Source organism: Equus asinus, chromosome 5 (genome assembly GCF_041296235.1).
Source record: "Equus asinus isolate D_3611 breed Donkey chromosome 5, EquAss-T2T_v2, whole genome shotgun sequence".
NCBI lineage: Eukaryota > Metazoa > Chordata > Mammalia > Perissodactyla > Equidae > Equus > Equus asinus.
The window spans coordinates 73,489,954-73,501,991 of record NC_091794.1 but is presented as its reverse complement, the minus strand read 5'-3'; the positions used below and the strand labels follow the sequence as shown (position 1 = coordinate 73,501,991).

Sequence of the window (12,038 nt, the reverse complement as noted above, 5' to 3'; positions counted from 1 at the left end):
AGAAAGAATACTCAGAGCAGCAAGGCAGAAGAAAATAACCTACAAAGGAACCTCTACCAGACTTTCAGCAGATTTCTCTGCAGAAACCTTACAAGCTAAGAGAGAATGGAATGAAATATTCAAAAGTTTAAAAGATAAAAATCATCAGCCCAGAATACTCTATCCAGCAAAAATATCCTTCAGATATGAGGGAGAAATTAAATCTTTTCCCAGACAAACAAACGCTGAAGGACTTCGTAGCCACAAGACCCCTCCTAAAAGAAATCTCAAGAAGGTCCTCATATCTGAAAAAAGAAAAAAGGGAGAAAGTGGTTACAAAACACAGAGTAAGGAGACAAATAGACAGAATCAGAATAAGATAGCAGATATTCAAGTATAGCATTAGGCTAAAGGAAAGGAAAACACCAAGAACAAAAACAATCTTGTCACTTTAAGCACAAACTCACAACACAAGTTGGAATAAGATATGAGAATAATAACTTAGAAGGAGAGGAGGAAAGGGACTGAATCAGTTTAGACTAAAGAAATAAGAGGCCATCAGAAAATGGACTATGTTACACACGAGATTCTGAATACAAACTTCAGGGTAGCCACTAAACTAAAAAACAGAACAGGGACATAAAAAATAAATAAGGAAAAAACAAAGAAACAGATCATAAAAAAACCACATAATTCAATGGGTAGACCAAAACACACAGGATGAGAAACAAAGGAAATGCAGGAAACTGGAAAACAAGTGACAGAATGACAGCATTAAGCCCTCATACATCAATAATCACCCTCAATGTAAATGGATTGAATTCTCCAATAAAAAGACACAGAGTGGCAAGATGGATTAAAGAACAAGATCCAACAATTTGTTGCCTCCAGGAAACAGATCTCAGCTCCAATGACAAATACAGGCTCTGAGTGAAGAGGTGGAAGATGATACTACAAGTTAATGGCAAATAAAAGAAAGCAGGTGTCACAATACTTATATCAGACAAAGTAGACTTCAAGATAAGGCAGGTAAAGAGAGACAAAGGGGGCAGTATATAATGATCAAAGGGACATCCCATCAAGAAGAAATAACCCTTATAAATATCTATGCACCCAACACAGGAGCACCAAACTACATAAAGCAACTATTAACAAATCTAAAAGAAGATATTAAAAATAAGACAATAATGGTAGGGGACCTCAACACCCCACTCACATCATTGGACAGATCATCCAGACAGAAAATCTACAAGGAAACAGTGGAATTAAATGAAAAGCTAAAACAGTTGGACTTAACAGACATATATAGAACACTCCATCCAAAAACAGCAGAATACACATTCGTCTCAAGTGTGCACGGAACATTCTCAAGGATAGACCATATGTTGGGAAACAAGGCAAGCCTCCATAAATTTCAAAACATTGAAATAATGACAAGCGTCTTCTCTGGTCATAATGCTATAAAGCTAGAAATTAATTCTAAGAAAAAAGCTGAGAAAGGGACAAAGATGTGGAAACTAAACAATATGATATTGAACAAGCAATGGATCATTGAAGAAATTAAAGGAGAAATCAAAAAATATCTGGAGACAAATGAAAATGATAACATGCCATACCAACACATATGGGATGCAGCAAAAGCTGTATTAAGAGGGAAATTCATCACAATACAGACTCACCTTAACAAACAAGAAAAATCCCAAATAAGCAATCTCAAATTACAACTAACTGAATTAGAAAAAGAACAAACAAAGCCCAAAGTCAGCAGAAGGAGAGAAATAATAAAAATCAGAGCAGAAATAAATGCTATTGAAACAAAAAAGGCAGTAGAAAGGATCAACAAAACAAAGAGCTGGTTCGTTGAGAAGATAAATAAAATTGACAAACCCCTAGCCAGACTGACAAAGAAACAAGAGAAAAAGCTCAAATAAACAAAACCAGAAGTGAAAGAGGAGAAATAACAACAGACTCCACAGAAACACAACAGATAATAAGAGAATACTATGAAAAACTATGCCAACAAAATGGATACCCTAGAGGAAATGGATAAATTCTTAGACTCTTACAACCTCCCAAAGCTGAGTCAAGAAGAAACAGACAATCTGAATAGACCAATAACAAGGAAAGAGATTGAAACAGCAATCATAAGCATCCAAACAATAAAACCCCAGGACCAGACGGCTTTCCTGGGGAATTCTACCAAACTTTCAGAGAGGATTTAATACCTATCCTTTTCAAGCTATTCCAGAAAATTAGGGAGGATGGAACACTGCCTAACACATTCTACGAGGCCAACATCACTCTGATACCAAAGCATGACAAGGACAGCACAAAAAGGGAGAACTACAGGCCAATATCGCTGATGAACAGAGATGTAAAAATTCTCAACAAAATTTTAGTAATACGAATTCAGCTACACATCAAAAGGATCACACATCACGATCAACTGGGATTCATACCAGGGACACAGGGATGGTTCAACATCCGCAAATCAATCAATGTGATACACCACATCAACAAATTGAGGAATAAAAACCAAATGATCATCTCAATAGATGCAGAGAAAGCATCTGACAAGATCCAAGAGCCATTTATGATAAAAATTCTTAACAAAATGGGGATAGAAGGAAATTACCTCAAATAATAAAGGCCATATATGACAAACCCACAGCCAACAATACACTCAGTGGCCAAAAACTGAGTGCCATCCCCATGAGAACAGGAACGAGAGAAGGATGCCCTCTATCACCACTCTTATTCAACAGAGTAGTGGAGGTTTTGGCCAGAGCAATTAGGGCAATTAGGCAAGAGAAAGGAACAAAAGGAGTCCAAATAGGGAGTGAAGAAGTGAAACTCTCGCTATTTGCAGATGACATGATCTTGTATATAGAAAACCCAAAAAAATCCATTAGACAACTAATAGAAATAATTAACATCTACAGTAAAGTTGCAGGGTACAGACTCAATTTACAAAAATCAGTTGCTTTCCTATACTCCAATAACGAACTTACAGAAAGAGAACTCAAGAATATAATTCCAATTGCAACCGCAACTAAAAAAGTAAAGTACCTAGGAATAAATTTAACCAAGGAGGTGAAGGACTTATACGATGAAAACTCTAAGACATTACTGAGAGAAACTGATAACGACTTAAAGAGATGGAAAGAGATTCCTTGCTCATGGACTGGAAGAATAAACATAGCTAAAATGTCCATACTACCCAAAGCAATCTACAGATTCAATGCAATCCCTCTCAGAATTCCAATGATATTCTTCATGGAAACAGAGCAAAGAATACTAAAATTCATATGGGGCAATCAAAGACCCTGAATTACTAAGGCAATCCTGAGAAAAAAGAACAAAGCTGGAGGTATCACAATCCTTGAGTTCAAAATGTACTACAAAGCCATAGTGACCAAAATGGCAATGGTACTGGTACAAAAACAGGCACACAGATCAATGGAACAGAACTGAGAGCCCAGAAATAAAACCACACATCTACAGTCAGCTAATCTTCGACAAAGGTGCCAAGAACATACAATGGAGAAAAGACACTCTCTTCAATAAATGGTGTTGGGAAAACTGGACAGCCACATGTAAAAGAATGAAGGTAGACCACTATCTCACACCATACACAAAAATAAACTCAAAATGGATCAAAGACTTGAAGATACATCCTGAAACTATAAAACTCCTGGAAGATAATATTGGCAGTACACTCTTTGACATCGAACTAAAAAGGATCTTTTCAAATACTATGTCCTCTCAGACAAGGGAAACAAAAGAAAAAATAAACAAGTGGGAATTCATCAGACTAAAGAGCTTCTACAACGCAAAGAAACTAGGATCAAAACAAAGAGACAACCCACCAACTGGGAAAAAATATTTGCAAATCATATATCTGACAGGGGGTTAATCTCCATAATATATAAGGAACTCACACAAATGAACAATAAGAAAGCAAACAACCCGATCAAAAAGTGGGCAGAGGAGATGAACAGACATTTTTCCAAAGAAGATATACAGATGGCCAATAAACACATGAAAAGATGTTCAACACCACTAATCAGCAGGCAATGCAAATCACTTTACACCTCTGAAAATGGCTATAATCACTAAGACTAAAAATAACAAATGTAGGAGAGGGTGTGGAGAGAAGGGAACCCTCACACACTGCTGGTGGGAATGCAAACTGGTACAACCACTATGGGAAACAGTATGGAGATTCCTCAAAAAACTAAAAACTGAACTACCATATGACCCAGCTATCCCACTACTGGGTATTTACCCAAACAATTTGAAATCAACAATCCAAAGCAACATATGCACCCCTATGTTCATTGCAGCGCTATTCACGATAGCCAAGACATGGAAGCAACCTAAGTGCCCAACAACGGATGAGTGGATAAAGAAGATGTGGGCTATATGTACAATGGAATACTACTCAGCCAGAAAAAAAGACAAATTCATCTCATTTGCAATGACATGGAAGGACCTAGAGAGAATTATGCTAAGCGAAATATGCCAGTCTGAGAAAGACAAATACCAGATGATTTCACCCATATGTGGAATATAAACAAGTACTGGGACAATGAAAACAGTTCAGTGGTTACCAGGGGAAGGGGGGTGGGGGGAGCACAGCAGGTGAAGGGGAGCACTTATGTGGTGGCAGTCAAGAAACAATGTACAACTGAAATCTCACATCGATGTAAACTATTATGAACTCAATAAAAACAAATTGAAATACAGATTTTGGGCAATTATCTGAGTTCAATTTCGTTTTGTTAGGTACAAGCTCTCTTACAGAAAAACTTTGCTTTGTTCACGGCTATATCTCAAGCAACTGGACCAGACCAGGCATATAGAAGGTATGTAATACTGAATGAATCTTTTCTGTCATTGAAGCCAAAACCTAGGTATCACTCTTATCTCTTCCCTCTCTCTTTTCTCCCACATATCATATCAGTCACCAGTCCTACAGATTTTCCTTCCAAAATATTTCCTGAATTCATGTCCTTCTCTCTTTTTACTAATGATGTTCTAGTTCAGGATCTCATTATCTTTTCCTGTACTGGCATATATATCTGATTTCCCTGTCTCCAGTCTTACTTCCCTTTAGCTAGCCTCTTCACAGCAGCCAAAGTACTCTTCTCTAAAAACTCTATTTGGGGGTAAAAAAAATCATTCCCTCCTTAGAAGCCTTCTATAACTCCCCAGAGTTCAACTTCCCAATTTAACATGTAAGACCTACTCACCTTTGCCTCATCTCTTTTCTTTCTTTGTTTCCCACTTTCTTGTGCATGAACACCAAACTGCACTCATCTCTCCCTATACACTGTATCAGATCATGCTGTTCCGCTGAATGGAATATTATTTCCACATTTCTTCATTTAGCTGACTGTGACTCATTCTTTGTAATTCAACTTGGATGTCAACTCCTCTAGTCTTTCTTCTGCTTTTTAAAAGAATCTTCATTCACAAATATTTATTCTCTGGTTGGTATGTGCCAGGCACTACACTAGTTGTTAGGGCTACAGAGGTGGACAATGCTTTTTGTCTGCAAATATCCTTTTAAAAAATTTTTTAAATGAATGCATTGTGGCCTTAACTTTCTTTCAAGGGACCCTATTTCATCTCAGGAACCCTGAGATTTATAGGAACACAGTTTCTTGGGTTGTTTTTTTTTTTTTTGCAGGGGAAGGTTTGCCCTAAGCTAACATCTGCTGCCATTCTTCCTCCTTTTTTCCCCCAAAAGCCCCAGTACATAGTTGTGTATAGTTGTAAATTCTTCTGGTTCTTCTATGTGAGCCGCTGCCACAGCATGGCTACTGACGGAAGAGTGGTGTGGTTCTGTGCCTGGGAACCAAACCCAGGCTGCCGAAGCTGAGCATACTGAACTTTAACTGCTAGGTTATCAGGGCTGGCTCACAAACACTCTTGAAGGTTACACTCCCTGCCTTATTTGTGTTCCCCTAGTATCTTGTACTTGCCTCAATTTTCTCCTTAATTATACAATATGAAATTGTCAATTTATATTTATCTGACTAGCACATAGTGAGCATTCAATAGATGTTTCCTTAACTGAACTTATAACCTAATAATTTTAACATTAACTACATTTGAAATTTGTTTTTTGTTATTCTTGGGGTACCCCTCCTTCTTCTTCACTGTCAACTGAGGACTGGATAATTCCCAAGAAGCCTGCGTCCAGGAGGTCCCTACACTGTCCCACCCACCAGCTGGGAAGAGGATAGATAAGTACCTAGCTAGGTACCCAGAGATAATGGGAAGATCACTAAAAGGAGGCTCAGGAACAAGAGGAGGATGGGAAGGAAAGAGAAAATGTTGAATTATCATAAAGAAAATCTATTTGTAGAGCCAGAAGGAGGACGTAAAAAATAAAATTCCCCTAGCTAGAGGACACATAACTATAATCCATAAAATTCAAAACTTGAATTTAACTACTGGTTTCAATATTGTTTTCCTAACCTCAGGCTTAAGACAGTCAACTGCAAAATGGTAACTGTCTTGACATGCATGAAGTCACATAGGAGAAGGGTTAAAACCAGAAGAAAGAAGCAGAACCACTGGGTAGAAGCTAAAGGACACAGGTTCCAGTTTAATACAAGGAAGATATCAACAGACAGAGCTGCTTAACAATGAAACTGGTTGCCTCATGAGGACAGAACCCTGTCATTGGATATAAAATACAGGTATATTCTGAGGGGATATTTTGAGTGAGCTCTTTCAGCATACAGACTGTGGTCCTAATGTTTGGAATCTAGAAGACATTACATAAATCTGTAAATGAATAAGGAATGAATAGATGGAAGAGTGGAAATCAAATAAAAAATCTCTTCCAGTTTTATAATTCTATGACAAGATAAAAACCAAGAGAGCTTCTTTCCCATTTCTTACCAGCCCCCTGGAGGAGGTATTTACAGTTTGCCAGGAAAGGAAAAATAATGGACTGAGGCCAGGTAATCAGATTTTAAGATATTCCCAAGGCTGTGGCTGTTTTACTTTGGCAAAGCCTCCTGACCCCACTCTACCTTCTTCTCTAATTAACCTAAAGAGTGTACCAGCCCCACAAACACTACTCCTCGCTGTATGACACTAACTTCTTTCTGCTGAAGGGACCGCCCAAATAACACATATAATGGTGAGGGTGAGAGAAAGAAGGAAAGTGAAACAGGCATCTGTCACCTCTCAGAGCATAGAATAATTAATAATTTTGAGTGGAGTTAGTTGGCCACCTTTTAGTATTACTGGATTTATCCATTAAAGAGTTGAAGCATAATCTACTTTTAGCCATTAAAAATATACTCAAGCACTAGAAAGAAATTTCAATAAGTTATTTCTGGTAATTTCTGCCAAGCAGTGAAACTCAATATCATTTTTTCTTTCATGAGGATTAGTGAGATAAAGTGCTAGAAAAAATGGTGTGGGCTCTTTAAAGGAAATTAATATTTTTAGAGGCCCAAGAAACCAGTACAGTATTATTTGTAGCAGTGGAAAAACCTTCCTTCTTTGTGGATTTCTTAAAAATGTTAAAAATCAAAGTAGCAAATTATCATTTTCAGAGGATGATCACAGACTAGAACTTCACTTATGCAGTCCCATGCCCCTTTCACATATTTGATATAAATACATACTCAGGATGGCTGGAGACATCCTGCAGCAGCTTCCAGAATGAGTGTCCAAAACATATAGTCAATTTAAATAAAAATTTGCAATCATATTTTGAATAGAATGTAAGTGGAAAAGGTTTTACTGGACCAGCCCAAGCTTTCAATCACTTGGATCATGCTCTAGCCCGAAAATGCTGTTGTAAATATTCTCTGTGCTATTTAGTTATGACCTCTGTTGCATATACCTTTTAAGTCATGGTGATGACTCTTCCTAGCACACTGTAGGAACTTGATAAATACTTTTTAAGTAGATAAATTGTAACATCCAGGCTCTCTTTCCCATTCCCTTATAACCAAAGTCATAGTTATACAGAGTGCTATTTGTAGCCAGGCAAAAGATAATTGCCTTTTAACATCCTTCAGACCCACAAAGACACACAGAGGCACATCACATATACAAACATGTTCAATCTTATCTGCCCCCTTCTTTGTTTCTATAGCACCCTGTGTGCAGTGATCACTGCATTTATTACATTATGCCATTATTGTTAGTTTCCTAATCTATTACCTTTGACTTTGAGTACCTTGGTATAGGTACCTAGTATCAAGCACAATGCCTGGCTCACGCAAGGTGCTCCAACTCAATGAGTTAAAGGAACTTCACGATCAGTCCTAATAAATATACTCAACTATACAGTTAGCAGCAAAGAAAATCCCTTTGTTAACCTGACAGTTCTAACTAAAAATGATTTCAACCAATCCACCCAAATTCTGTCTGCTGAAACATGAAACTTATAGAACAAGAAGGAGCACATTAGCAATAACCTTGCATGCAAAGTTTCTGTCTTCAAGAATTTACTGAGACTTTATTCACGCTACATTAACTTTATCTATTCATTGCTGTGGCAGATAAAAAAGGGACAGGAAGTGGGCAGGTGGGTGGAGGACAGGCCTTCTGTTCAGTGAAAAGCTGGCAAACAGGCTTACCTCTTCGGACTGCTCCCGGGTCTGTGCAGGTGAAGATCTTCTTCCCACTGTAAGTCGATGGCAGGGATAAGAGAGCCCTGATTCAGCTAGACACATCTGCAAAAAGATGAATCCATCACGTGTAAACAAAATGAGGCCACATTTCACAAAAGGATTCTACTTTTTGGATATTTTCTATTATTTTTGAAGCTAAATTAGAAAGCTCACTCCAGTAGCCTAGGCATTAAATTACCAGGAAGGCTTTGAGAATTTGAAATTTTTCCATATATGGGATATTACAATAGCCAAGGCCATTTTTCATTAGACAATAGACTGGGGCTCCAGGAAACTGTAGCAAGCCTAAAATAAAGCTAATCATATACATTCACCCCCTCCCCAGCGTGTCTGTTACTTTTCTGATTAGTATAATAATACTTCTGTTTCCTAATTCCCAGGGCAGTCTCTATAAATCTTTATTGGAGGGTACTTGGAAGAGTGTTTGCTGGATGCATTTAAAAATAAAGTTTCCACACATGGTAACAACGTCATTTATGCTTTAATGAGAATTAATCCACAGCTTCAGATGATCACTGCAGCTTCTGAATCTGTAGTGGACGCAAAGCACCTAGCACAGTGCCTGGCACACACTCAGTTCACTGCTTTTATTACCGTCATGATCTAAAACACTACCCCAAAATCTGTCTAGTTTTGCCAAAATAATGAGAGCAACATACATTTGCTTTTACTGAAGTTCATAGTGGGTCAGATATTAAATAACTATTTTGAGGTTGAAATTAAATTTGGGCAAATATGAGCAAATATGAGTGCATGTCACTTTTGTCTAGATAAAAGAATTAAAAACAATATTAAACAGTCAAAAGAGGGTTTTTTGGTGTTCATGAAATGACACATACGTGTATGTAACGTAATGATATAAAGTGAAGTTTCCTTTATTATTAGAAATAAAATAGGGTATCCACTAGCACAATGAAAACATCCACTAGTGACTTTTGGAGAGGTGTGAATTAAACTGACAAATATCTCTAATTTCATTGGGACCAACCAAATACACAATAGTTTGGACATTACTACAACTCAAACATGGGTTATAATCAAACTAATTATCTGAAGACAAATTTTGGAATGGAATTTCAAACTGTGACACAATATCCAGGTATTTCTAATCATGTGAGGTGTGTGCTGTCATATAGATTATACTGATAAAAACCTCATGTTTGATTATTATTTTTCCTTTAGTCTGTTTAAAGCTTTTTGTTTGTTTTTGTATTGTACTTTACAAATGCTAGAAGACTTGATTAATAAAAAAATAAATAAAAGCAAAATTGCATCGATTTTGTCATTTCTATTCAATAATATTCATCAACATAATTGTCACAACTAGCTCAATTTATTTCATTTTAGTACAAACAAAAGCAAAGCTAAGCTGGATAAGAAGTATAGGCTAAATTTCAAGCCATGTTACCTCCACAATATTTTTCATTTGAAAAAAGTCCTCCTCCCCCACCCTGAAACCCTCTGGTAATGAAATAGTAATGATGGTAAATGTCACTGACAATCAGAAGCAATGTAGTGTAATAAAAAGAGACCTGAACCAAGAGCCAGAACAATCTTGATTCAAGTACTGTCTAGCCTCCTGATCTTGGAAAAGTCATTTATCTATTCTAAGCCAGAGTTTCCTCATTGAATAACTGAAGTGAGTAAACTCTGCTCTAACTACCTCAATGGACTTCTGAAAGGGTTTAAATGTGATAAGGTAAGTAAAATCTGGCTTTGAAACTATACTGAAACAGGCATAAGAGCTCTTATCATTCCAATGATTATTATCTTTAGGACTGAGAGAAGAGAAATGTTATGATTAACTTCCACTGTGAGTACATTTGCATACAGCCCAGTCATGTGTATGTTAAAGGAGGGCATATTTTAGGAGAAGCTGAAGGAAAGTACTCACTAAAAGTACCTGATAATACAAATGGGCTAGCTCCTCAAGGGGCTTGTCTCCACAGTTATCAACATTAACCTTCCCCATAGCTCCTAAAAATTCCTGAAGATAAGAAGAGAGTGGCTAGCACTTTCTGACCAAGTGGGTGTCTGCATCACCCTATTTCAGATCCTATTGGTCACAACGCACTGAGGAAATTAAAAGGTCAGGAATTTCTGAGTTACTATGTGCCCAGCACTGATTAAATATAAAGCATAGTGTCTGTCCTCAGGGAACATATATACCAACTGGCAGAGATGCATGTAAGAACACGTAGAGAAAAAAGAATACGAGTGAGTAAAGATGGGGTTACTTCTCCACCGGGTAGTCTCTGTAGGGCTGGGGACCTCTTGGAAGGGACAAAAATTACTCAGACAGTGATTTCAAGAAGTTAGGGCTAAAGTAAATGTTTGCTGGGGCTCGTAACCTAAATTTACATAAAAGATGTGATGTCAAAAGGCTGAGGTTCCAGGCTAGCTAAATCACTCAATTGCCCAATGACTATGGGCAAAATCACTTAGAACTTCTCTACTTCAGTTTTCTGACTTACAAAATGGTGTAATACAATCTGTCCTTAATTTACAAAATAGGGTAATACAATCTGTTCTATCTCCCTTACAGAGTCGTTATGAAGATTCAATGAGATAATGTATGTCAAACCAAATTGCTATGTAATTGTAAAGGATTGATGCTATTATCATTGTGGTATTTATTTTGCAAGAAATTGGAAATAGAAAAAGGTTAGGACTGCAGTTTTGTTTGACTTTATAGCTGAAGAGGGTTACTTTTAAAAATTTAGATTTACATACATTAATTAATTAACCTATAAGTAATGGTAATCTTTCAATCACAAGATTGTTTTAGCCCAATATAGTGAAGAACTGTGACTCATTTTCAAAATATCTTTCAAGGCTTTATTCGTTTTTTTCTTCTGGCCATGTTAGACTGTAATTCTCTGACTTACATCACAGATGCAGAGCTTCAAAACAGGTTCACAAATTCAAAATAAAGTTAAGTCAAGATTTCTTTTAGTATTTAATTCCATACACTTAAACAAACGCCATATATCTCAGGGTATAATCTTCTGGATGCTTAGGAATGAGGAGAGGTTTGTGGAAAAAATGGAATTTTCATGTCTAAAATTTCCCTGGCTAATTGATCCTACAATTGATCATATTTTATATATATATATAATTATATATAATATATACATAATGGGTTATGCTGTTGAATGGCACAGGATTTTGTTGTATACATTAAGACTTTATTTTTATGAGTAATTTTAGGTTTACAACAAAATTGAGAGGAAAGCACAGAGATTTCTCCTATACTCCCTGCGCCCCCATACGCATAATTTCTCCCATTATCAACATCACTCACCAGAATGGTGCATTTTTTACCAAGGATGAGCTTACACTGACACATTGTCATTACCCAAAGTCCACGGTTTACATTAGGGTTCA

At 36.9% G+C, this 12,038-nt stretch overlaps 1 protein-coding gene across 5 annotated transcripts in view; it reads right to left on the bottom strand.

Annotated features, from left to right (window-relative positions):
- The window catches only part of FAF1 (Fas associated factor 1), a 472,685-nt gene that overhangs the window by 150,653 nt on the left and 309,994 nt on the right, over window positions 1-12,038 (bottom strand). For all 5 annotated transcript variants that reach the window (XM_044770763.2, XM_044770762.2, XM_044770761.2 and 2 more), the window contains one exon: window positions 8,598-8,693. In XM_044770763.2, coding sequence (XP_044626698.1) covers window positions 8,598-8,693 — 96 coding nt within the window. The remainder of the gene's footprint in view (window positions 1-8,597; window positions 8,694-12,038) is intronic.